The following is a 27,397-nucleotide window of genomic DNA, read 5'->3' as shown; positions in this document are numbered from 1 at the left end:
AAAGTACACATAAGGTTTTGCTCACCCACCCTGGACCATGATAAATCCATGTTTTCTATCCCCACTGACACCTATACTTTTAAACTTTATAAACACCTTTACTGAGCTCCCCAACATTCAAGCAGCTTTGGCCTTCCACTCAGTCCTCTCTAACAGTATTTCTAATGCCATTACAAAGCAAAGCAGCAAAGATTCACTTTCTGCAATTCCTATCATTCCTACAACAACTTTAAAAAACATACAACAGAGATATTTTTTTAAAAAAAGCCAAGAACTTAATTATTATCAGTAAACAAAGAGACTTAAACCAGAAATTAAACTGAATCTGGTTTTTTTGGAAGTTGAGCATTACTTGTGATTCAATAAACAGGGCATGAAACATTCTGCCTATTATTCCACATTCAACTTTTCTGTCTTCTTATGCTTGCTTTTCTCACCTGCAGTAACTGGCCTGGATGCAGAGAACCCAGGAATGGGGAAGTGTGACAATAAACAGTCTCTCCATATTTACAGTCTGGAGCTCCTGGATCTTTGCCAGGTTTCTGCAATGTGCAACGAAGGTGCAGTTAGTGCTCAGTGAGAGGCAGAAGAAAAACACTGTCCAACAGCAAAACCTGCATACTCACCCTTTTGTAGTAATTTTTAATCTTCGTTGCCATGCCAACCTGCATCATTAAAGGGGCATTTTCCTCACTGTATTCAGCAAGGATGAGATCTCCATCCTTGCCAGTTAGGTCCTGTGGTGTGCGCATGAAGAACATTTCACCCCCGCCAGAAGCCTGACGCTCTTGCTCTCTCATCTGTGCCAGTGAAAAGACAGTGTTAGGAAAACAGCACATCCAACAGATCTGCTGTGCAAATGGAGCCACAGCAGACATCAGATACAGAGAAAAATAACTGTACCTTGGCTTTCTTTTTTATGTGCTTCAGCAGAGGTTGCACAGCATGGGGCCCTGGCTGGGACAAGGCACCAAAAGAGTATTTCTTCAGGGGAGGCCGATGAAATTGTCGGAGCTTCATAGGACCCATATGTGTGGGAAAGAATGGCTGGCGAAGTTCCACTGCTGGGATAGAGTGCTATCCCAGGAATAAAATGTGTGTTAAAAATTACACATATCATCTCAAAACCAAGATCATCGTCCTATGCTGCTAACCCTTATATAATAGAACCTAGTAATATTTTTAGGTCTGCTAGCAGTAATGCTAGTGCATTGAAATTCACTTGTTATCATACATGCTGCCTTTTGACAGAAAGTGCTTAGGTCCATGTATAGCTCTTTCCTTTCTGTACAGAGATGACTTTAATTTTACTATTTCAAATGGTACCCCATGAGAGGATTTTTTAATTAACTAGGAGCATGCAAACCCATTATCCCTATCGGTGGGAGAGAAGTGCATTTGGAATTACATACGTTTTTCCTATTACAGAAGAGGCTGGAATCAGATGAGGTTTTAGAAGAGGTCACTGAATACCACAATGAAGGAGGAAAAAAATATCACCTCTTCACCTAGGGCTAGTGAGCAGTAGTTCAAATTCATCATTATCTAAATTATTTTTATAATATCCAGATTAAAACACACACTAGTAGCAGAAGTACAGCCTCACCTCTTAGCTATCTGCACCACTTTCCCCCCTCCCACTACTGATCAGAAAGAGTACTACAGAAAGAGACATGAAACAAAAGCATGGCAAGTATGATACAGCAAGATCTAGCACCTAAACCTCAGTTTGATGGGGCAATCAAAAGTTAGTTCAAACTCCTTTTAATCATCTTAATTAAACAACATTAAAAATCTCTCTCATGAACACTTAACTGACCTGCTGTAATCTAAATTCGTTTTTTCTACAAATCCTAAATCATACTCTCTGCTAGAAACCTCCTGCCAAGACACTCTATCTATCTCTCACTCCATAGCCAACACTACCATAACTACCTGAATGATGTTGCCTCCAAAGGTTCCTCGAAGTCCCTGCTGTTTGGGGTAGTAAAACTCATCATTGGAGAGGTTCCAGGGATCCTTCACCTCTGGCTGAGACATGTTCTAATTCAATTTTAAACAGAGAGACGAGTGTCAAAAAAAAAAAAAATCATTCCTAACCTGCAAGGTATTAAAGCTTATGCTGACCTGCTGTGGTTCTTCCTTGATGACACCTGTTTTTCCCAATAGGATTCGACTCTTCTTTAGAGAAGATTCTTTCTTGTTCTCCTTGGATGGAGAGTTCAAAGTCATTTCTTCCTTTTCATCAGGAATTTCTAAAAACACAAGCAATCACACTGTAGGGCACTTGTCCTAGGGTTCCCTTTTCAGCACCGCAACCTCCTACTGAGCTGCAGCTTGGTCCAAACATTTTAGCCTTTTTGTTCAGTTTCTGGGGTGATTGTCCTCCTTCTACACTCCTCCCCCTTTTCCTCCATAAAGGTTAATATGAAACAAGTTCAACAAACACAGAAAAGCTCCATGCTTAAATCGCTACCTTACTTTCTTCAGCAGTGAGTAGATTTGAGTGGGAGAAGTGTGATTGTGGGGATTGCTTGGGGTATCCACTGCTCAACACAAAATTTACTAATAATCTAATCGATGAAAGTACAAGAAATAGCATCTGTTCTGCCAAAGCTATTCTAAAGAGTTGAGAGTCAAGGCGACAGGAGCACCAATACTGTTTCCCAACTACATGTACCTTTTCTTCCTCACATATATATAACACAAAAGTGAGTCTGAATCTAAAGATAAGGTGGACTTGAACCCAAAAGGGATTCCTCAAAAAATTCCAGGAAAGTAGTATGAATTTAAAAGTTCACAATTTGTGAAGCATGGATTCCCCAGGTAAGATTTTCACACAAGAAGCAGGGCTTAGTGACATGGGCTTGGTAAACACTATATCAACTTCATGCACAGATCTCATGTCACTATATAAAATAAGAATGGGTTCACCTTTGTCACTATTTATACAAACATCTGCAACGTTGTGGTGTATTTCAGATTTGGAAAGAAAATACTGCGAGTCTGTTTGTCTTTACTTTAACCAAGCTCAAATTAAGAGTGATTTTCAAGGTTGCTGCCTAATACTAAAACATTCCAATCAATACATATAGCAATTCTTAGAACTGACTCACTTTCCTGAGGAAAGAAATGCAATCCAGGCCACATAAAAGTGTAGCAAGATATGCCTATCCTTAAATTACATAAGGCTGCTTGAAGATTACCAACACACATGTCTAAGAGAAAGTGGTGATTTTAGTGGTCTAAATAAGACAAAAATCTCTCCAGCTTGTAGCAATATAAGCAGGGAGTACATTCAAATCAAACTCCACAAATACTGAGTAAGTTTGTAGCAGCAACAAAAATGCTGACAGGTCTTATGCAAAGTCATTGCTCCCATGTGCCATTACTGTAGCCTGAAAGGGGCTTAAGGAATCTGCTTCTTCAGGCTTTGAATATAAGCCATGCTGAGAATGGCATGGGCTAGTTTGTGGTTTACTTCTCTACCTTACCTCTTCAAACCAACATGCATGCAAGTAAAATTAAGACAGTCACTTCTAAAACACACCAAGAGTCAGATTAATTATGTTAATTTTAAGTTTCAGGGCATTAATTTTTGCTCTCCTGTTACTGCTTTTAACTTGGGAGTTGAAAGTATATACCACACCATTAGAGTTATTAGCATTGCCTTCTTCTGCTTAGGCCTTTGATTACTTGCAAGTTATCTTCAAAAGCCAGAACAAAGAAAGGCCCTAAGTATTGCCCCAGTCCATTTATTTCCATTACAGTGTGACTATAAATCCTTGCTTCCATTTCCACTCATGTTTTCCCATTTGAGTCAAATTTCTGGATGCCATAAACATACCTAGAATTATGTTTTCATCATTTGGATCAAGTGTTAAGACAGGGGGATCCAAGTAGGTTTCCATTGCCTGATCATCCCAGATGATATTGTCTTCCCAACGGCCATATACTAACTCTTCATTATCAATCGGGAAAATAGAGTACCAGGGCTTGTCTTCATCCAGGGAAACTGCAACAATCATAAGGTGGAATCCTTAAAAGTTTTATACACTGCCTTGGCAGAAAACCATTTCAGAGCTCATCCCCACATCTTATTCTCTAAACCTTCCCAATCTTTCAGGGCTTTCTGAGGCCGGACCTCTAAAAGGCAAAAGAAAACTCATCTTGGAAGCAAAGAGGAAGCAGAGCTCCAAGTCTCAGCTTCACCAACGCTTACAGATTTCACTTCACTGAAACAGAGAGCCTCCAAGAATGAAATAGGGCCTCTAACAGGTTTTAGAGCAAACAAGTATCCCTTTTATCTACACCTTGTTACCAAAAAAGGACCCTGCTATTACACAGAACACAAGTCTATACAGAAACATGTGTCACATGCACCTGTTCATAGGCCAAAGATTGACATCCTCATTACCTTGCTGTTCAGGGACCTGCTTTTCTTTGCCCTTTGCTATACCTAGGACTCCTGCTACATTTGGTTTCTGTGCTAGTGGAATTGGTGGATTGAGCAAAGAGCCACTGCGGTTCAAACCTAGAGAAAAGGAAAACAAAAGTAAGGTTAGCTTGAGTGGGAGGGTTAGGGGGCATTGCATTGCCTTGAATCAGAACTTGAGGGTTGCATGGAGAGTGATTTGCAGCCTGAACCAGGATGGGCCCACTGCTCATATCACAGTGTCATGTGTCATTAGTACAGGTAAGACTTCTACTACTTTTCACTGGGTAAAAACCTGGCTGGATGGCCAGGCCCAAAGAGTTGTGGTGAATGGAGTTAAACCCAGCTGGCGGCCGGTCACAAGTGGTGCTCCCCAGGCCTCAATACTGCGGCCAGTTCTGTTTAGTATCTTTATCAACTATCTGGACAAGGGGATCGAGCGCACCCTCAGTCAGTTTACAGACAACACCAAGTTGGGCAGGAGTGTGGATCTGCTTGAGGGTAGGAAGGCTCTGCAGAGGGACCTGGACAGGCTGGATCGATGGGCCGAGGCCAATTGTGTGAGGTTCAACAAGGCTCAGTGCAAGGTCCTGCACTTGGGTCACAACAACCCCATGCAATGCTACAGGCTTGGGGAAGAGTGGCTGGAAAGCTGCCAGGCAGAAAAGGACCTGGGGGTGTTCATCGACAGCCGGCTGAACATGAGCCGGAAGTGTGCCCAGGTGGCCGAGAAGGCCAATAGCACCCTGGCTTGTATCAGAAATGGCATGGCCAGCAGGACTAGGGAAGTGATCATCCCCCTGTACTCAGCACTGGTGAGGCCACACCTTGAATACTGTGTCCAGTTTTGGGCCCTTCACTGCAAGAGAGACATTGAGGTGCTGGAGCGTATCCAAAGAAGGGCAACGAAGCTGGTGAAGGGCCTAGAGCACAAGGCTTATGAGAAGCGGCTGAGGGAACAGAGGTTGTTTAGCCTGGAGAAAAGGAGTCTCAGGGGAGACCTTATCACTCTCTACAACTACCTGAAAGGAGGTCATAGCGAGGTGGGGGTCGGTCTCTTCTCCCAAGTAACAAGCAATAGGACAAGAGGAATTAGCCTCAAGTTGTGCCAGGGGAGGTTTAGACTGGATAATAGGAAAAATTTCTTCACTGAAAGGGTTGTCAAGCATTGGAACAGGCTACCCAGGGAAGTGGTTGAGTCGCCATCCCTGGAGGTATTTAAAAGACATGTAGATGTGGTGCTTAGGGACATGGTTTAGTGGTGGACTTGACAGTGCTAGGTTAATGGTTGGACTTGATGATCTTAAAGGTCTTTTCCAACCTAAACAATTCTGTGACTTACAAAAACATGTTCACCCACAGCTTACTGCTGGAGTCTGCAGCCTCTTCAAAGTTATGTTTCCCTTGCTTTGCATATGCTGCATGACAATGCATAAGGTGCATTTCTATACGGTCCCTATAAAAGTGAGAGGCCTTGAGCAGACAGTTGCCACTGACAAAACAGTTGGTCTGGCCTCCAGCCGCTTCCTGTCTTATGTCAAACTGTCATAGAAAAAAGGATGGCCAAGCAGACCTCAAGGAATCATTCTGTGGAGGCAGCTTCTCCCAGGGCAGATCAACTCACCTATGCTCACGTGTCACTTACGTCACTTAAGTTAATGCTTCTGGAAGGCATAAGACCTAACATATGTGAACAGACCAACCATGTTTAACATGTTACTGTAGCTTTTGATGGGACTCAAACAGAGGGAGTCCAGGCCTGGATAGCTCAGGCACAACTGTGCTGAAATGAAAATTGTTATAAAAAGCTATACCCAATTCACCTACCCAACTCCTCAGAGTGTCTTGTACTCATAGCTGAACAGTAAAGGATTGACATAGTACCCAGTAAAGATCTGACATTCCCATTAGTCTTTCCTTGTAGAAGCAGGATAAGATATAACAAACAGATGATAAACATTCATTCTACACAAGCAATTTAAATTTAAAATGCATCTGTGTCTAAGAGAAGTCTGAGGCTTGTAAGAATTGTTACTTCCTATCTAGAAAAAACAGAATACCATTATTAGTTCAGCAGAAACGTCAGAAGACTTTTACACAATTCTTCCAATTAAAAAAAAAAAAAAAAAGAAAATTCCATTGGCCTATAAACCACAGACATCCTAAGTGTAGCATTGCTTGATGCTAATGTAGATGGATCTAGCATCTGGTATTCCACATGGAGAGAAGAAAGCCAGAGTTGATATTTTCTTTAACAGAAGGAACCTACTCTGGTTTTGGAAAGAAAGAAAGAGTCTCAGAATTCTGAGCAGAGCTGCGATTTTGCCAAAAAACATTCCCTGACAGGAAGAATTATGTTCTGTATTCAAGACGAAAGCATGCAATGAGTCAGCTCAACTACAGCAAGTATAATTCATATCAGACCACTGACTACCTTGTTGGGCATTGTATGCAGTGGCATTTCTAGTCATGCTGGATGGCAGCCAGCCTGCCAAACTTGCCCGCTGTGTCTTAGTCCCTTTGTGCTTGACATCTTCTCCATTCCAGATAACATCATCCTCCCATTGGAGCTGTGTCACCATAAGAAAGTGCTCATCAGCTAGCAGATCATCCTTCTCATACATCAGCCCTGCACCCTGGAAGGAAAGAATAGTTGCTTGAAGACCTGCATTCACTTTATACTTTCAAACTAAAGGAGGAAAATAAAGTCTCATTTTGCATGGTGCACAACCATCCACGGGCCCAGCACCAAGCTCTCATTGTGCAGCGATCCCCAGTGCCACACACATCTCCACATCTTCCCCCACAGTTCCCCTCTCACCCCCTCATCTGTGTGTCCTTTAACCTCCTGCTCCTTCTTCTTCTCTTTCAGCTTGAAACCATAATCAAATCCACTGCCATCTTCAGGGATCCCCAGCATATCATACCAGAGCTGTGCTGGGCCATAGCGCCATTCTGCCACTTTAGGCTTTGTATCTGTCACTTTGTCTATATCACCAGTTGACTGGGAAAATTTCGATTCCACAGGTGCCATCATGGTAATCTGAAGCACAGCAAATGAGAGAACGGTTACACTGATGGTCTATCTAAGTGTCAGTAAGAGGTTTCTTCCTTCCAAGTTTCCCAGCTTATTCTCAGAGGAGAAGAGTAATTCTAAGAAGTGCTTTTCCATACTTACAAGCTGCCTTAGGAATGTTCTGCAATTAGACTTCCAAGAACACAGAGACTTCTTCTTGATACAAAGAGGATAAGCTCTCCTATTGATCCTGTACCATGGATGCTGCCTTCTCAGTAAGAAGCAATCACCTGAAGTCACTAACTAGTATCTGGAGAAGAGCTCTGCACAACTGGAATACAAGCCAACCCTGTCCTCCAGTTTTATTTTGGAGGAATAACTCTTTACTCTAAAGGTCACTGTCCAATCCACTACTACCCCCAGTGCTAGCTGGCGACCCTCTCTAAGTCTCAGATATCCCACCTCATCATCTGAAAGGCACTGCTCAGGAGGGGGAGGAGCAGCAAACTCATATTCCCAAGGAGATTTTCCTTCCATTCCACTCTCAACTACAACTTCACTCTCCTGTATCTGCACTTCTTGTGCCAACTCCCGATGTTTTTTCTTGCGTTTCCTTCGGGCACTACGCCAAACCGATGGAACATTCTTTCCAGGGCCAAAGAGACGCAGGAAACGCAGCACCTGGAACAGGAAAAAACAAGAGGGTCAGAGAAAAAAAAAAAACACCGTGGAATGCTTGTCTGTCTCACCTGAAAAGCAGTAATGAAAGAGAGCACTCTGAAATTCAGAAACTTGGCCTGTACTACATCTCAACCCCTGATGCAATCAACAATCTCTTGGTTATACTTGGAAAAAAGTTTCTGATCCATCTGTTCAATGGATCCTTCCTTTTCAAAAGGATTTATTCTTAATTTCAGACACAAAAAAACTCAACACAGGGAAGAAAGATTGCCTTCACATATTGGGCATGTGGTAAGACACCACCTGGAAATAATTATTTTCATTTTGAACAATCCACAACCTTCAGAAAGACACATGGAGATTGAAGAAGAGTTGACAAAATTATTCGCAAAAGAGACAAAGCTAGAAGACAGTTATATAAAGCAGAGATTTCTCAAGCAACCAGATAAAAACAAATATCACGGTCCAGAAATAATACACACATTTTTATTTCCATCATAATGCAGTTCCCCTGCATGCATACTGCATAACTCCAAAACCTGCACTAATGACAATGACACTTTCTCTTCTGTTTCTTCTACAATTATGATTGCTGGTTTTTAAGCACTGATAATTGTTTCTTCAGAGCACTCTTGTAAAGAGGGAAAGCATTATTCCCAAATTAACTGACAGATTTAGGAAACAGGAATTAGAACCAAAGATTTGTAAAGAGACATCCCATTAATGTTCCCTGTTAATCTGTTACACTGATCCCCAAAGGAAATAATGTTTATATGACCACTCTGTCCATCTCTGCCTACATCCACATTACCCTTCTTCTCAAAACTCCCCCAGATTACTTCTGAACCCTTTGGCCAGTTTCAATGACCTTTCACCAAAGGCAAAGGGCTCAGACACAGTTAAGAAGCTAACAGTTTAATGAAACACAAAGTCTGCTTCTCCACACGCTATTTCAAGTGGTTTCATCAAGAAAAACAGTGCTACATTAACCTGCACATTCTCAGACATCAATCAATCCTCATAGCCAAATCTACAGGATTTCAGGCTTTGCCAGCTCTAGTGCTCATGAATTAATTATGAAAAGGGCTCAACTTTAACAGCTTGTGCTGATTTCTGCACCCACTGGGCATGTTCAACACTGAACCAGTCCCTGACATTACATGTTGAGCACCAAAGAAATGAACACACCAACTAATACAAAATACAGTAACACAGGAAACACCAAATTTGCAAAAGCCAAGAGAGCATCCAGAAGGCTAACTTCTGTGCTAGAGCCTCACCTAGATTTCTAATAGACAGATGTTAACTAAGTCATTAAAACATGACATTTAATTATGCAAATTGCTCAGCTTCTTACACAAAGCCTGTGATGGAGGCACCCATAAAGCCAAGTTATCCTGGCTCACAACCATCTGTTTGGCAACTATAAGCTCATCTTTATTTTCCTTTCCCTCCCACATCTCCTCTCCTCTTGACACTATAAAAAAATCCTCTTGACAGCTGTAAAACTTTCAAAATAATTGTTGAAATACATCGACTAGCATTTAGGAAAGTATTGGAATGAATTCACTTTGTGCAAAAAATGATCATTCTTTCAACCAACTTGTTATTGAGCTAATTTCTGATCCATACTCGGAGCAGTTTTGAGGGAGGATTAAGTAAAGGATACAGATCCCAAATTGTTTCAGGAAGAGCACACCAAGTTCAGGACAGCATGAAAGGAGGAGCAAATATTTGCCAGAAAAGCCAGAAAGCAGACAGATTAGCATTATGTTTTTTAATCATCTGGCAAAAATATTCTCTACTACCTCAGAAAACCAATTTTCACAAATCAACAGGCCTGTGCTATGATCTTACAGAACAGCAAAACATTATTTCACACCCTGATTTATATGATGCTTTTTAAGAGGCTCCTGCAAATGGCAGGAAAAACATTACATGTTAAGCAGTCTGGAAACAGCAACACACAGAAACTAAAGAAAGTACTGAGGTGAGCAAGAACATCTATGCCATTGCTTACTACATAACCTTAATACTATATGATCCATATTTAGAGGCCTTACATGATATAGTTTCTGTCATTTCCATAGATCTTACAATACCTTGCCTGGTCGAAATTCTGGGAAGAGCTCTGTAACACTTGGCAACTGTTTGGTAGCATCTCGCTGCATGATTCCTGCAAGAGGAAGTGTGAGTTTGCCTTCCTTGGATTCTGCCTGCCTGGCTTCTTGAGGTCCCATCTCTGACTCAGAATCAGAGCTGCTGCTGAAATCCACCTTGTCGGAGGCAGCAGAGGAAGGAGCAATGATGGAGGGCAAAATGATACCGTCTCCATCTTCAGATACTACAACAGAACAAGCACCTTATAAACAAACAGGTTTCCTCCCTGTCCCTAGTACAACCCCATAATGCCACATCTACTCTTTATACCAAGTTATGCAAAAATTAAGCCTCTGCAGGGGTTATAAGTACCATTCTGATTTAACCTTTCATTTTATCCTAAGCGTTCCAGGTGAATTTCCCAGCCACAACTGAGAGGATGAGATAAAAAAGCAGTTTCATTGTCAATATCAGTATTTTAACAATCACTGGAAATATAATATTTCACCCTACATTTCAGCCAATCCTATTATGCTGCATACCAAGACAAAGACCCACCTTTAGATGCAGTCTGCAGACTGAATTTTGATGACGCGTGATGCTTGCCACAGAACGAACTGCTACACAGCAGTGTTTGCTTCCTTCAGACATTCATATTGCCAGAGAGAAGCAGCAAGTCCTCACTCACCAGTGGCAGCTGCATCCTTTTCATCTTCTTTCCTTCCAAGTACTGGAGGTGGTGGTGGCGGTGGCATCAACTTGGAATCGATATCTTCACAGTCAGCATCGTAATCATCCTCATCTTCATCTAACCAGTCAGGAGACAAGACTGCATATTAAGCAGACAACAAAAGGGAACCGGGCACCTTTCCCATTTATATTCTCTCATACCTGTACCAACCTGATGAGAAGACCATGTCTTCTCATTAGTAAGGGGACCATTCTCATTTTGTAACTAGATGCAAAACTCTTACAAGTCCGGCTTTCTGCACAAACTCATTTGCAAGATTGGAATTTAAGGAAGAGTGGGAAGGAGGAAAAAAGGCAAACTGACAGAAAGATGACTGAAGCACTTAAAAAAAAATATATATATATATTCTACTATCACCTCCCCTTATTCACACTTTGCAGAGGAAATAAAGCTGCTAAAGAAGTAAAAAAAATGTGGTTAAAAAGCCCAAATCACCTTTACATCCCACTAACCACAATATGTCAACAGAAAGGTTAAGTGTAAGGCAGCTTTAAGAAATATGCAAAGATTTAGCATTTGCACTAGCAGCCACTGAAAGGAAAAAGCTGCATGTTTTTGAAAATCTGTTCTAGGCCAGACAGAGATCCCTGGGACTGACAAAAGAACCAAAGTGCCTTCTACAGAAAGTCATTTCAGGAAAAGAATTCAAGGGTAAAACAGGAGAGAGATATTAAGATTGAAGTGACTCTCTAAGGGATCAGAACCTTATCTCTGAGTATCTCTGAGAAGCACCTGGCCTCCTGCATAACCCTCTTTCTAAGAACATAGGTCAAAGAAATATGAGCAGGTATTGGGTATTCTCTGCAGGGGATCCCAGAGCAAAAGGAAGATCCTGGTTTGTCTTCTGAGCATAGTTTAACTCTAATGAGGAACTAATTCCCTAAAACAGCAAGATATCAGGCAGTGGTTTCATCCAGTGAACACAGTTTCACAAAGGCTTATATTGGGTTCTTGACGCAAGGAGTGAAAAAGCACCATGTCACCCATATAAGAGACTGTCAAGGCCCACTGCCCCAAAATACCTTCTGCAAGCTACAGCTGTAACGCTAATCCCCTTTACCTGGTCTTCGAACTGGCTGCAGGCTGCCCATTGCCTGCTTATACCTACGGCTCTCATCTTCTGCCACTTCATTAATATCTGAATAATCAACAGCATCTTCTGTGCTCTTAACCCAGCCTAGGAAGAAAAGAAATCTAGTCACACAAAACTTTATCCTAATACATATTACTAACTTCAGACTTCACTGTGTATATATGAATCCTTTCCTGTGCTTCCTTTCCTTAGAGGAACAAAAACATCTGATTAAGATCTCCCATCAGAGTATTCTCCCCTCATTCCAATCAAAAGCTCCAAGAGCTCTGAATTTCCGCTAAAGATTGGTAAGTAACCAACTTTAGCACAAGGAACACTTTTCATTTACTCAGTGAAACTGTTCAACAAGCTCAGAAACAAAAAGAGACATAATAATACTGTGCACTCAATAGGTTTAACATGGGAAAACACAGAATAAACTTATTTATGAGAGGCGAGACAAGTAAGAAACAACTTATAAAAAATGAAAGAGAATAAGTGCAAAAGTGACCAGCAGGTAATGTTGGATTCACTCTGGCAAGGAGAAGGCAAGGCCTTTGCCAGAGGACCTCTGACCAGACAACATCATGATATTTCTTGCAGCCCCAGGTGACCTGGGTGCGTTTCCTCCTCTCCAGTAAGAGCTCTGATCCTGCAGCCCCTCTATCATTTAACTGCAAGTACCCCAGTGCCTAACCTTCCTCGTCCAGGTGGGCTCCATCGGCCTCCGGGCTGTCCTCCTCGCTGGCTGTGATCTCAGTGATCAGGTTGCCCAGTCCCAGCACACCCAACCCGGCCAGGTGCTTCTTGGATTCCTGGAGAGACGAGAGCCACGTCCCAGCTGGGAAGCCCCACCAGCCAGGCCGGGCCGAGCCCCCTAACCCCCTGCTCGGTCCCGTCTTGGAGCTTTCCCTGGGCCTGCCCCGGAGCCTGGGCCACCGACATCTCCTCCCTGGCCCGCCCCGGAGCCGCGCCGCTGGGACGCCGGTTCCTGTCCCGTCCCTCAGCCCACGCCGCCAGCCGAGCTGGGCCGAAGCGGCGTCTCCCCAGAGCGACACAGCCCCACCTTGTCGAGGACGCTGTCCCCCTCCAGCTGCCCCGCCTCATTGATATTGCCGAAGAGGAACCCGGCCAGCGAGAAGGGCTCGGCGCGGCCGCCATCCGCCTCCTCCTCGCTCTCCGAGTCTGACATCGCGGCGGCGCCGACCCGGAACCGGAACCGCGGCCCAGCCGCGACCAAAGGGAGCCACCACCCTGGGCGGGCAACCAGCGGCCCCGCCTCGCAACGTCCCAAGGAAGCGCAGAGGCTCCGACGTTCACCGAAAAATCGTTTATTGCATTTAAGAAACGGGGTCTGTCTTTCCACAGGAAAGAACTACCATTAGAACAGATGCGTTACAAACAGCAGGGTGCGTTAATACGAGAGCCAGAGAGATGAGGAAAGGTTTATTACAACTTAATTCCGCATAATTTAAAAAAAAAAAATCCTTTAAAACTGTTAGCTGTAATACAAATTCTTTTATAGTATAAAATCAAGTTGCCAGTGTATGTATCAGTACCACACTTAAGAGTCTTGGGCTCCCACTGCTGATGGGCGCTCCCCGGAGCCTACACAGGGGGTTGGGACCCCTGTGAGAACCATCCGCTTCTCAGGGTCAGCCCAAGCAGCACCGAGGTTTCTACAGAGCAAGACCACTTGGAGACAAAGCACGGTGAGGCTCTTCTAGTTTAAATTTCATAGAAATAGCTACAGCCATAAAGTGGAGAAAGCACTTACACATCTAAGCACACCTCATAACATCCTTTGGACACAGAATTCCTGAACTGCTCAGCTCCCTGTGGATGGCTTCAGCTATATTTAAAAAAAACACACTTAAATATTTCAGAAATCATTCACAAACTGAAAGATTAACATCAGTCTCTTCATAGCGAGTCTCTTGTGTGAATTAAGACATACACACTGCATTTCTGTTCCATAACAAACTGAGAAGTCTTGAACAGTTCAGGAAACCCGCACAGATTAACCCAGGTTTTGTGATCTCCCGAAAACAGACAAAATCCAGCCGTGGGACTGTGTGAAGTCTGTATTTGTTACCTGCCCACAGAAAGAAAAAAAAAAACACCACACAAAAAAAAAACCAACAAAAAAGTGGTAGGAATGGAATGGATTGTAGACTGAAGCACTGGACTACTTACAATTAAATGCACCAAGAATTGTAGGGGGAAAAAGAAAAGGAAGGATGATGGAACTGAGAATGCCCACTGAATGGAAAAGCTTGTTGGATCTGTGCGCTCCTGAAGCTCATTCTCATGAAAAGCAGAGGCTGGAGGAAACCAGCTGTTAGCCAGCAGGACTTTTACTCCTGGCAGAAAGCAAAAGAAATAAAAGGCATCTCCATGACTATTAATGAGGTACTCCAAAGTCAGCAAAAAGTTTTTGACTGTGTTCAAAGTTCACTTTCTGCTCATTTTCATCACTATCGTGTTACTCTCCTCAGTACTGTTGTGCAATCCATTTACTAAGTAATCTAGATGGGGATAAAGTGTTCTAGCATAATGTAATCAATTCAAATAAATTGATTAAGTAGTTGAATTTTATCTCACCATACTCTCTTCCAGTTAACACCAGGATGGCTGCTCTGTGAGCCTACAGAAACAGGGGAGGTATGTGCAATAATACTTGCTCACAGGATTTCTTCTCCACAAAATTATTGTAATCCAGTTAGGAATAACCACAAAAGATGCAGAACTAAAATATTTCAGTATGTAAAAAAGTAAAAACTTTAAAAAACAGTAGTAGCTTCAGTACAAAACTGCAAATATATGTAGCAAAAAAAAAAAAAGAGGTGCCTGTTGTTGAAATTAGAAGTCTATTTAAGAGCAGTTCAAACATATCACAAACTTTTTAAAGTACATCTCTGAAGGAAGCAAAGGTTATGGGCTTGCACGAGGGTAACTATACAGTTGATTTAGGCCTGACCAGCATTAAAACACCCATGTGCACTGGCTTAAATAAATACATTTTAAACATGATAAACTCTATTTACTCAGTTACTGAAATTTACCTACAGAAAATAATCTTGAATTCCAGGGCACAGAGTTAATTGCTGCCTGCAAGTCAAGCCCACACTAAAGGCCTACTGCTAAAGTAAGGCAGAACGTGGTGAGTAGAGGTTACCTCACTGAAATACTCCTACACCTTCACAGCCTGCAAGGCACTGCAGTAGGAGCCACGTCTTGAACAGCACTTCTACAAGTGCAAAAGATGCAAAGACACTCCAGGCAATGGCACTTGGTGAAGGAAAATATGCAGAGTCTTTAGGCTTCTGCAGACATCATACATAATGGGTGTTTTGGTGTTGCCTGCCATCCAGCAATGTTTGGAACTCTGTGTTGGTTCACTAGCCACATATACCAGTATTTGGATTAACTGGAGTTTATAATCTATGGGTTGCAGTTTGCTGAAGCAGTACCAGTACAAGCATACCTCATATACAAAAATTGCAGTTAGTGGCAGCATCAGTTACACCAGCTAAAGAAAGGCACATCCTCTTCAGAGGGGAATTAGGGCACAAATACAAATGCTTCTATCCACCTGGTATTTTTGCCCATATCAGATAAAGCAAGGTCAAATTAACACAAGATCTGTAATAACCTTGTTGATGTATTTTCTGTTACCTTGCTAAAATGAGGCTTTTTTCTGCCCTGGGTATACATCAGTGCAGTTTTGCATGTGTGGGAATCACAAGAAAGCAAGTTCTGAATTACCAATTGAGGCTGCATCTGGACAAAGACAGCACTGTCAACTTCAGACAACAAAGCCCAGTCCAGCACCATTGGTTTCACATAAAGTATCTTTGAAACATGCTGCTTTCATACCACAAAGCTGTAAGGTTAAGTCTAAGGAGGGTTTCATGCGCTCACTCCTCAGCTGGTCCCGGAATCACACAAAGAACAGTGTACATCCTGAAAATAAAAGCCAGCTGCCACTCACTAGAGCTGCAAAAGAAAGTTAAAAAGTACGTAAATAGATCTTCAGTAAAGAGTTTATAATAACTGATCACCTAGTAGAGAGGAGAAAACTGCCCAGGTAAACCTATCCAGTGACTGGCTAACCATTACAAATTTAACTGAAACTACCAGTGAGTTGCCAGGAACGAGGGTTACGGGTTCCTGGTTCCTGTAAACAGAACCTCCAAATTTTCTGTCAGTGTTCTCCCAGAAAAACAACAAAAGAATTTGCTGGAAAAATCTCAGGTGGTGGCCCCAAGAACATTAAGCAGCGAAGCAATGAATTCCTCAAGAGCAAACGGGCTGCTATCAAGTCTCTGGGATTCATCAAAAGGATCACACTGAAAATCTCATTTTGAGAAGTATCATCCCAACTACCTCAGTCAGTCCAAGAAGGTAACTTAACTTTATTCTCAGGGTGCAAAGTCTCTTTGGAGAGTGAAATAAAAGCTCACTTTAGAAGATTACGGAAGATTTGCATCTAAACTACTCTTCCACCTCTCCAAAAGTATGAAAATCACTCATTTGAGTGATTCATCATTATCCTAAGTTCCTTACATTAGGAGAAATCAGCTCCTGCTTCTATTAATAAAATCACTGCAGGTGTTCCCTGGGTCTTGCTCATTGCATTAAACATGCCTTATGCTAACTCTTCATATAAATGATCACAGTTCACTATAAGGTGAATGTCAGTAATATTTCAGGCATTTTTGCATGTAAACAAACTGTTTTCAAGCTTTAAATTGACAAAGTAAAACAACTGGACAGCCAGACTTCTGTGTGTAAAACAAAATCAATCAGTAAATAAGGGATGGGAAAAGCAGCAGCTACGCTTAAAAGCAAAGTTATCAGATTTGTGCTTTTCAGCAAATCTAGTAACTGATGGCCATCTAGTAAAGAAGCCTGGCTTCAAAAAGTCCCTTCTTTTATTTTCCTCCACTAAATAAGGACAGAAGCCAAATGATCCCTGGAGAAGCTGGAGACTGGAACTTTAGAAATAAAGAGGAACATTAGAAATAAAGTAGATATTTGACCTCTCGGGAAAAAAACCAAAAATATTCTGTTTCAGTTTCCCTGAAGCAATAAGACTGCAAGAATATTCGTTGCATAAACCATTTCTGCTTAGAGCTGTTAGTGCAAGATGCAAATCTTCAATTTAACTCATTAAAGAGCCCTCCAAGATTCTAGTCAGTATTCAACTTCAAACATCCATCACCCGAGGTAACTACAATAAGACACATTTTTTTGTGTTCTTCTTTGTCACAGGATACAGAACTGCACGCACAGCTTCAGCAAACACCTCCCGAACACCCTCCTGATTCAACGCTGAGCACTCCAAGTATTTGACTGCTCCAATTTGTTTAGCCAGCGAAGTCCCCTGCTGTGGGGTAGTGGGAGCCAAGCTTTGCTCTTTCAACTTTTTAACTGTTTCCAGGTCATTTCTCAAGTCTCTCTTCGTGCCCACTAAAAGAATGGGAACATTTGGACAGTGGTGAGAAACTTCAGGATGCCATTTGTGCCTCACATTTGCATAGGAAGAGGGGCTACCGATGGAGAAACAGATGACGAATACATTGGTTTGAGGATACGAGAGCGTGCGCAGGCGGTCATATTCCTCCTGGCCTGCAGTGTCCCAGAGATTCAGGCTAACTGTCCGGCCATCAACAGTCATTTGGGCACTGTAGTTGTCAAACACAGTAGGGATGTACTCTTCTGGGAAGGCATTGGTGGTATAGCTGATGAGAAGACAAGTTTTTCCCACGGCACCATCTCCAACAACTACGCACTTTATAGTCTGCATTCTTTACCCAGAAAGAAGTCCTGCACAAAGCAAGAAAAGAAGTTAGGAAAAGCACACTCGATAGTCATTTTAAACACTTGCTAAAGTTTATCTTTTTAATATTGCTAACCATTTCTTATCACAGCTAGACACACTCAGTGTCTCAGAAGCCATTAAGAGTTCACAGGCTAGAAAGACAATAGCAAAATGGAGATGCAATGAGTTGAGAGCTCAGTGACAACTTGCTGCATTCCAACCATGTAAGTACAAATTAGCCAAATTCCCACAGTCTTTCCTTACTGCCAGACAGTTTCCCAGAGGCAAAGGGACAAGTGCAAGTGGAAAGGGATTGTGACCTCAGACCTAGTAACAAGATACTCTGTCATTTGTAGCTACCCCCTCCAAGATTCACACTTCTTGTCTACATAGTCTACTGCCTCAACAGTTTACCACAAAGAAAGGCCCAAAAATTATATAATAAACCAAGATACCCATTGCTGGGCTGCACTGGTACTGTTTACTATAATAATTTACTCAACTCAGGATCAATTGGACCTCAAGAAACTGCATTATTTAGAGGACACCAGATAAAAGGTTCAGAAAGTAGCACGTACAAGAAAAGCAGCTGTTTGAAATATAACTAGCCATAGTACCCAGATGAGAATACATAAAGAATTTTTCTAAAGAAGCCAAGAACAGATTATTCTCACTAATCAGTGACAGAACAAGCAGAACTTAATAAGCTTGAGCTACAATAAAGCAAGCTTATACTGAGCATTAGAAAAATACATGCTGTAAAAGGTCAGCAAACAGCCTTCCTAGGAAGACTGGGGAATTGTTACAGGAGATTTGACACTTAAAGGTTTCCCTTTCCTGATATGTGAAGAGTAGGTTTGATAATCAAATGGATATAGCCTAAAACTCAATTCATTCTAAACTTTCATCATGAACAGCAGGAACTTTGAAAATAGCATGGAACAACTACAAGCAGTCATTTATTGTACATTTGTTGTATGCTGGAGCTTCCACTGCTAGCCTGAACAAGAAGGAACTTGCATCTGCCTTCTCACCCAAATACCTTTGCGGTATTATCAGTAATCCTCAACTTGCAACCAGCAGTAAATATGCTGCTTCAAACAGAAGAAACAAATAGTGGGAGGAACTATACTGCAGAAAGATCCAACACCATCAAAATAGCAAAGGGAACATATGAAAATAAGCAATAGTGAAGTACTTGACTTATAAAAGTCATGAAACCCCTTCCCTCCAACTTCCTCTTCAAGACCATCCAAACAAATCAACAAGTCATTACCATTTAAGTCTCAGCTTTGTCCTTTTTGACAAAGTCTGTCAAAGCATCTGTATCCACATGCTGCTGCCTTCCCACTGGGAGCACAAACGATTCTTCTGTACTAAATGAAAACAGACTACCTTAAGCCTTGGCACAAAGCTGCAACAGCCAACTCAAGTGATACCGACTGTAGTCACTACAACATACAGTGCTTAAGGAAGTATCAATGTATGTACACATGCACTACTGAAAACCAGTCAGTGGTGGGAAGCAGTGCAGAAACCTTGCTCCAGAAAGATCCAGCAGGACATTGGAGGGGAAGAATTTGGAGGAAAACAAGCAGGAGGAAGATGCAGAAGCAGTTTATCCTTTTTGAAAATGGCAGGAATTACATTTCTAAAACAACATTAATCACCTGAAATGAAATCTGGCAACTATGTTTGAGCTTTGGCAGAAAAGCAAACATGTGAGTTTCATCATACATTAAAAAAAAAAATCAGTCATCCCATTTCAAGGCTCCAGTCAAATGTAAAGAGAGATGTGTATGCAATTGCATATTGTAAGGGTAATCAGTAAAATGAAGAACAGCACTGGCCAGCAAACGCTGACAGCAGGACTGAATATATTATTCCAGAACAGTTGCACCAAGATTTTCATTTGGGGGGGGGAAGAGGAGGAAATAGGTACGTTCTGTCAAATTAGAGGCTTAGAAACATTTCTTGCATTTTGCAAACCCCAAAGTTGAAACCCTTTTTAATATAAAATTACTTAAAGCATTACAAATTAAACATTTTTAGCATTATATTATTAATAGAGGTTGAACACTGTTACTGGCAGCATACAACATAATAGTTCTGAACACAAAGGGTCTAAGTGCTACAAACAAACAGCGACAGAAGAGCAGATGTATTTTAATATTATAATACTGTTCTACCTGAAGCTACAACCATAACTCACCATCCTAGTCTATACTGCTGCTCTCCCTGCCATGCTCTCCTCAGCAGCAAGATTGCCTTCAGCGGCTTCCAAACCCTGTTTCCCCTTCCCACCCAGGTAGCATGCCACCTCCTCAGCTGTGACCACACACTGAAAAAGGGTGAGGAGTTGTTTCATCCAGTTTACCGAGTAGTACCATAATCAACTCTGTTGGTACAACTAAGCCAGTGGTAGCATATGGTGGGAATGAATCACAGGGGAGGAACACCATACAATGCTACTGCTGCCAAAGTATCACTGGACTGCAGCACAGAGAGCAGGTTTTAAAGTTTATTCCTGCATTTACTTCAAACCATTGAAGTACTAGAAGATGCTCTGCCAGAAACCTTAGTGGTGACCAGCAATTCCAGAGCAAAAGTATTTTTTCAAATAAACCACCTATGCAACAGACCACTATTCTGATCAGTCAATAACAAGTGACATGATAGAAATGGCAGAACTAAGTCAGTTGGATACATGCAATAAAAACTCAACTATAGCAACAAAAGTCTTGTGGAGAATGAGATACACAAAGCCTTTTATATGCCCAGTTCCTAGTTTCTAAAATAAACAAATTGCAGACTTTGAAACAGATCTCTCTTTAAAACACAAACCACGAGCTCCCCCATGTGCTTACACCTCTATGCATTTCTGTCCAGAGCTTTTCACAGAAAGACAGGGTATCCCAAAATTGCAACCCTAGCTGCACACACCAGGCACTGATAGCCGGAAGGTCATCACACCAATACTGTAAGACAATACAGGCAGTTTCATATATTGCTAAACTACAAAGCCATGTGTATCCTGTACCATCAGCAGCTAAAATAGCTTGATTCAACCCAATTTAAAATTTCTAATGAAAGTGTGTTACCCAAAGATTATTTTGTTGGGGCTTTAAGAGGTCATTAGAGCTTCCAATTCAGAGAACAGTAGTAAGGTAAAAAAGCCTGGAACATTAATGCTCTTTCACAGCGTTAATATCTTGAATTACCTGAATAAGGCTTGGATTTTAGAAGAGCAACATTTGCAATAGGAAATAACTCCATGAAAACATGCCAAAGCATCAGGCTAAGTATGAACTACACAAATACAATTAAAGAGCTTGTAGGCTTTTAAGTATGCTTCTCTGCAGGGCTCCTTTAAAGTAGGTTGTCTTAGCTGACAGGAATCGTGTGTGGCATATGCAATACAGAAAAACAAACATACACCAGGATACACATGATTTAGTACTGACACACAAAATTTAGAGCAATTAATTTAAAAAAAAAGAGTAGACAAAAGCTCCTACACTCCAGAAACGTGTATATTGTGAGCAGGTGTAGTTTGGTTAAAGATTGGAAGATATGGAAGACAAAGGTTTTTTTAATTTAAGCCACAACCAAGCAAACAATATTACCTCCATCAGGTCTTTTCTATTAAATCCACATATCACTTTGTTCAAAATGTATAAAGTCTCTATTTTTTATTGTAAACAATTTGCCTAGCAATAAAACTCTCATAAGAGAGCAAGAAGCTGGGGTTCAAATTTGCATGGAAAATGCTTTTTATTTCTCAAGCACCCTTGAACTTGGCACTGCATGCTATTTGAATATAAATATATGCTGGGAAAAAAAACATACTCCAAAAACAAAATTACCAACAAACATTACCAAGAGCAGGAAAATTGGTTTAGGGTTTGTTTGGGTTTTTTTTGGTGAGCTTCAAAAGAATTTTTTGGGAAAACTTTAGAGAGGAAAAACTCTACATACAACAGGTAACAAGAACTGAAAAAAATACAGATTAACATGTCAACACATCAAAAAGAAGACTTAGAATTTAGAAACAGAAAGCTGCGCACAAGCTTCAAAGCCAAGTTTAAAGGTTACTCAGCAAGAGAAAGGAGTGAACAGAAAGTCCAAAGTAGTGAGAGGTAATTCGGGCTGCTTAGTCCTGCCAGAAAAAGGATTTTCATTACAGTTAAGGTGGAAGATCATCAGAACATGAAGAGTTCTAGCAGTTACAGCAGAATGGGAATAATTTTCAAAGAATAAAAAAAAAAACCCCAACCACCCCACAAAGAAGTGTTGTGCAAAAATACGTAGATGAGAGCTATTTCTACCTTGTCCATCAGTGCCTTTGAATTAGAAAACTGGCATTCCTGTTTGGGTTAATTTCCTTCTCAGAAGATGCTGCAAAGTCTGCCTTCACTGTCTGCACACCTGGCACTTCTTTTGGAATGTGCAAGGCTTCAATGAACATGTTGAGACGTTGTCTGGAGAGCTGCCCCCTTTCTGACCTAATTATATATTTTCTGGTATCATTAACATGAACAGCTTGCTCTCCTGTAACCCAGCCAGACATTTGCTGGGGAAATACACTATTTGGATTCCACTCCCCCTCCCCACAAAAGTTATCATAAGTGAAATCACAGAATAACTTCATGTTGCATCAAAACTTTTTGTAGGAGAGAAAAAACTTCTAGATCTTCCCTTTAATACTTCTGAAGGAAAGCTCTCCGTCTGCTGAGAGAAGGGAGAAAACAGTGACAGAACACAGAGAGAAAACACGAATCTGAATTCTTCTGGGACTTTCTAGATTTATGCTTTATATAATTCCTGCACTTCAAAAAATTCTTGGCAGAGGAACTACTTCTTAGCAGGATACGTCTCTACGCTTGCTATGTAAACACCAGATGCCTCTTTGTTAGGTGGATTTTAGCTTTGATATTGCTCTTTGATAACCTCATTTTCACAGAGTTTGTCAGGTGTTCCTGTTGTCTTCCAAGACTTCCTGTTCTTTCCAGTTGGGATAGGGCCCCATTTTGGCCAAAGATGAGCAGGAAACACACTAGGAGTTCAGCTGAAATCACCTGTACTGAGGTGTGTCATTCTGTTCAGCCACCACCTTTGATGAATCCCTCCCTATTTTGCAGGCTCAGAACTTTGATACTTTATCAGGAGCAAGCAGAAGAAGTTAAGGAATCTAACCAACTTAATTGCTCATCTTTCAGTAACAAAAACTAGATCAGAGTTATTCACTCTGTCCACCTGATGCATGAAATCGGGCAGAAACTTTCAACAATAAATTCGGTAGATAAGGCAGTTCTAAGTATATCCTACCATCTTCATCCATGCAAAGGGGTTAAAAGATTTTTCACGTGTGCAGCTAAGCCACCAGACCTGACAGGGAAGAGAAAGGGGCTCTCCGCAATTTAATCAAGACTGTGTTACTATTCCACAACAGCGTAGCTTACTCACCGTTGTTTTAGGCAAGCGCCAAATGAATATACAAGTGCCAGACTTTTAGAATGCATGCCAAGAAAGAGTAAAAAAGTTAAATAGGAGACCTCGTCTCTAACATCCTTGAGCAACGAATGACCTACTTGGATTTCTCAGTGCCTTTCAAAGTTTTCACACAGTTTTCTGTCCTGCCATTTACCTGCAAGAGAAACAAAACACACAGCAATGGCCTGAGTGACAGCAGAGGGGGAGGGGGGGGGGGGAAATCAAAAAGCCAAGCCAGAATTCAGCAGCACAGCAGGAACCGTGCAGTCCACGATCCAGAGCTCCACGTGAACAGCAGAATTGAGGAAGCTCGCTTTCTGCAGAGCTCTGCCTGGAGGTTCAGCTCCCATGGGCATATCACTGATGCCTAACAAGAGTGCAATTCTCACTGGTTGCTCCCTCAGTGTGAATGCTAGAAAGGCCTTACCCCTTTTCGCGCAAAAAGTTGTTTCAAGCAAATAAAAGAAACCACCCAAAACCCTTCATATAATGTTTGTAAAACCTCTACCCCTGTCAAATTAGGCTGAAATTGGTTTATCGATTTAAAGATTCTTTTTTTGCAGGGATGAAACACACATAAGCTTTACCACATAAGCAGTATTTCTTAGGGAACCACAGTGAAAACGAAGTGGTCCGCATGAAGTATTTGGGCACCTCAACCACACAAACCTCAGTGCATCCACACTCTCACTACAGGCACTCATACTCCAAATTTTATAGGAGAGCAATGATATTAGTGACCAAATATCAATGACCTTAAATTCTATGAATCCAAGATTATGTTTATTGGATAATAAATATTTCCAAAGGGCATTAGAAACAAGCTCGTGAAACGGCTGTGAAATAACACTACACCAAGGTGCAGCTGCACAGTCATACAGGAACTAAAAACTAGGACTTCAGTAGATATCTGAATGCCCAGTACATGAATGTGACCTGTATCCTGCCATAATCAAAAGCTGCAGAGTATTAAACTTGATTTTCCTCATGCAACCACATGCAGAAGCATGGATTCGTCAAGACGGGTACCCTTCACAATTTATTTGAACACAAGTGACCCTGATGCGCTTTGAGGGTGAGCACAGCGAAGGTGTAACCCTAGGAGCCGGGACTGCAGGGTTCTGTGCCAGATCCACTACACAGCTCCTAGGTGATACAAGAAACTTGCAGAGGTCCTGGGTATCACAATCAGTTCTTAAAAAGTGAATAATATATGTCCTTCCTACCTTGTATAGATTCTGGCAAGGCCTTATTACTGTTGGCTAAAAGAAAAAAAAGACTACCTCAGACATGAGGTTCTGTGAAGAGGCGTATTAAGTACATTGCAGGATGAATGGTAAATCCAGTTAAAGCATCCCTGATTCCTATTTGAGGTGGGAAAAAAAACCTGTTAGTTATCTTCCTATCATCTTTTGTCACCTGTCATTCATTAGTACTCTAAATGCTCTTTATTTTTAAGAAAGTTGTAACAAAGCCACTGTTGTATTTGAAGGGCAATGGGTATACCAGGGAAATCTAAGCTTTTTCCTTGATAAAAAAGTCCACACATGCTTTTCATTCTCTTTGACTTCTCCTCCTCTGCTCCCAAATTTGACTGGGGGGTTAAAAAAAAAAAAGCACTTGGTCAATCAATAAGAGTTTTCAAGTGTCTTTAAATAGCTTTGATACGATTAAAACACAAGTTAAAGCGTGCACTCAGTGTGTGTTGTATCATGGCTTGTGCACTACAATATCACAATATTTGCCAGTCTCATTTGCATCAAGTATTGCAGTTCTAAAGCGAGCAGAAGTTACCAGTGGCAAGGAGTCTCTCAGCAGTCTATTTGACTTACACATACAGGCATAGGAAAGTAAAGAAAACAAAACCCTCCTTTTAAAGGCATGGATCTTTACATGATACCAAATGGTGAGAAAACACTTTAGACTCCGAAAGAATCACAGCCTCATCGTGTAAGCAAATCAAACTGCACATTCAGTTTCCTCCTACTAATTGCAAACCACATATTTCATTGTTTTTCCAAGATGTCTGTAAATTTCCTTCCAAGAAGAACATTTAAAAGCACCTTTTTTATGGAAATAGTAAGCTAAAATGCCAAATATATCTCATAAGCTTAAGTTCCCTATAGAAAAACCTGTGTGCAGCTGAACACTGGCAAACTGGCCAAACAGAGCCTTCATGCTATGTATTTTACATTTGACACAGAAGAGAAAGTAAGCTTTTTAAAATCAAAAAATAAGCTTGGGACAAAGAGCACACAGATGCTGGCACAAGGAGCACCGCACTCCAGCGCAGGACATGTTGTAAGCATAGGGTACACATAAAGAACAAAAGCATTTAAAGCTTTTTTATAACTCAGAGTAAATATGATGGGAATCACAAGTATTTATAAAGAGTAGAGAGATACCAACTATTCATTGGTTCTTTCAAAAAAAAGAACAAAGGGACATCATATTAAATCAGCTAGAGGGAGGTTCAAAACAAATAAAAGGTAGCATTGGTTCTCAGGGCTTGAGGTTAAGCTAGGAATTCCTCAGTACAGGATCTTACAAATACTGAAAGTTTATAGGACTCAAGAAGAGAACCGTTAAGCTTATGAAAGAGAGCTCTGTAGCGGCTGCGAAATGAGACAATACCTGCAAGTCCTGAAAGCCCTCAGCACTCAGTATATTTTAGGTCACTACCTTGCTCTACTCCTTCTGAGACAACAATTTGGCAGTTTTTAGAGAATAGATCAAATGTGACTACTCTTATGTATCCCTGTAAAGGAAAATCCACTCTCAGCACTGAAACAAGAGACCTTTAGAAAAGGGTAACTAATCATATGCCAGCCTTCTATTATATCCGCTGGGAGCAGAGGTCGCCTTAAATTTGTCACGGTACTCCTAATGTGGATTAGCATCAGCCTGACTTTAGAACAGCCCAGCCCAGCCCTCGGACACTGCGGAAGAGAGAAGAGCCGGACCGACTCATGGGGCCATTCCTGCTTCCCGCACATCCCTGAGCGAGAAATGGGACTAGAGAAAAGCTCGTTCCAAAACATCTCCCTTCCCCTACGCCTCCAGCATCTCCAGGCCCCCTGATGAGCACACTTACCTCCACAAACACCGCCGAGTGCAGAAGCCAGGACCTGTATCCATCTCCTCTGGAAACTAAGAAAACAACACGCCCTGCGGCTGGCGGGTTGATTACCCCACTACTCCCAAACTCGCCCTTCCCTCCTCCGGAGCCGGCTGCTTCCCCAGCGGGGCAGGTGCCAAGGAGCCGCAGCGCAAGAAGAGCCTCCCCCGGGAAGGAAACCTGGACCGCCGCAGCTCCCAGGCCGGGAGAGACCGGCGCCAGTCCCGGGCCGCCGCCCCGCTAACAGCGAGGGTGGCGGCGGCCGGACGCGGAGGATCTTCCTCCCCAGCGCGCCGCCTGCCCCGGCCTCCGTCCGCGCCTCCGCCCGGCGGCAACGCTGAGGAGAAACACCCGTAGATACGCGGGGTGCCAGGGGCCCGCGGAGGCCACTCCCGCGCCGCCGGGCCCACGGCCACCGCACCTCAGTTCACCTCACCGCCCCTCAGGGCCCGCCGCGGGCCGCGCCGCCGCACGCGGGGACCCCGGGGCGCCGCCCGCCCCCGTGCACCGGCACCGCGCCCCCGCCTCCGGCCGCCCTCGAATCCCGCGCTCACCTCCCGCGCTGCCGGCGGCCGCTGCTCCAGGGGCGGCAGCAGCAGCGGACCCTTGACCCGACCGCACCCCGGCGCCTGCTCCTGACCGCCGCCGCGCGCACGCGCCCCGCGCCCGCCGCGCGCAGGCGCCCTCTGCCCCGCCGCCGTCCCCGGAGGGCCCGCCAGGGGGCGCCGCGGCGGGGGGGCGCCGCGGCAGGGCTGCGCTGCGGCAGGGCTGCGCTGCCCTTCCTGGCGCAGGGAGCGGCGGGGCCGGCCCGACGGGGAGAGGCCCCAGGCGGCGCGGAGGGCGGCTTGCAGACCCTGCCTACTCCTGCTGTCCGGTTTCAATACCCGAACATTTTAGTACAGTC

General features: G+C 42.7%; 2 protein-coding genes across 21 annotated transcripts in view; both read right to left on the bottom strand.

Moving 5' to 3' along the window:
* The window catches only part of TAF1 (TATA-box binding protein associated factor 1), a 34,910-nt gene extending 21,636 nt beyond the window's left edge, over positions 1-13,274 (bottom strand). For 3 of the 6 annotated variants that reach the window (XM_072876712.1, XM_072876709.1, XM_072876710.1), the window contains exons 1-15: positions 13,122-13,274; positions 12,753-12,870; positions 12,044-12,160; positions 10,921-11,040; positions 10,235-10,476; positions 7,914-8,132; positions 7,257-7,478; positions 6,870-7,071; positions 4,418-4,534; positions 3,848-4,015; positions 2,128-2,255; positions 1,936-2,043; positions 904-1,077; positions 627-800; positions 438-542 (exon numbers count right to left, since the gene is read on the bottom strand). In XM_072876712.1, coding sequence (XP_072732813.1) covers positions 438-542; positions 627-800; positions 904-1,077; positions 1,936-2,043; positions 2,128-2,255; positions 3,848-4,015; positions 4,418-4,534; positions 6,870-7,071; positions 7,257-7,478; positions 7,914-8,132; positions 10,235-10,476; positions 10,921-11,040; positions 12,044-12,160; positions 12,753-12,870; positions 13,122-13,247 — 2,340 coding nt within the window. In that variant the 5' untranslated portion in view covers positions 13,248-13,274. The other 3 variants (XM_072876711.1, XM_072876715.1, XM_072876713.1) reach the window with 2 other exon arrangements.
* Positions 13,275-13,481: 207 nt separating this feature from the next.
* Positions 13,482-27,178, bottom strand: LOC140658367 (rho-related GTP-binding protein RhoG-like). Of its 15 annotated transcripts, XM_072876670.1 has the most exons (7): positions 27,048-27,174; positions 26,470-26,525; positions 24,659-24,739; positions 23,474-23,529; positions 22,211-22,387; positions 19,159-19,258; positions 13,482-17,887 (listed from the first exon to the last, which is right to left on the bottom strand). In XM_072876670.1, the coding sequence occupies exon 7, from the start codon at positions 17,865-17,867 to the stop codon at positions 17,292-17,294; it is 576 nt and encodes a 191-aa protein (XP_072732771.1). In that variant the 5' UTR covers positions 17,868-17,887; positions 19,159-19,258; positions 22,211-22,387; positions 23,474-23,529; positions 24,659-24,739; positions 26,470-26,525; positions 27,048-27,174; the 3' UTR covers positions 13,482-17,291. The 15 variants fall into 15 exon arrangements, with proteins under 15 accessions (XP_072732771.1, XP_072732775.1, XP_072732774.1 ...); XM_072876674.1 differs by lacking the exon at positions 19,159-19,258; XM_072876673.1 differs by lacking the exon at positions 22,211-22,387.
* Positions 27,179-27,397: the final 219 nt, after the last annotated feature.

This window comes from Ciconia boyciana, chromosome 12 (assembly GCF_034638445.1).
Source record: "Ciconia boyciana chromosome 12, ASM3463844v1, whole genome shotgun sequence".
NCBI classification, from domain to species: domain Eukaryota; kingdom Metazoa; phylum Chordata; class Aves; order Ciconiiformes; family Ciconiidae; genus Ciconia; species Ciconia boyciana.
Note: the sequence above shows the minus strand (reverse complement) of the source record. Positions and strands in the feature narration are given on the sequence as shown.

Excerpts from the sequence above, each read along its gene's own strand:
- LOC140658367 (XM_072876680.1), bottom strand. The coding sequence starts at position 17,867 with ATGCAGACTATAAAGTGCGTAGTTGTTGGAGATGGTGCCGTGGGAAAA.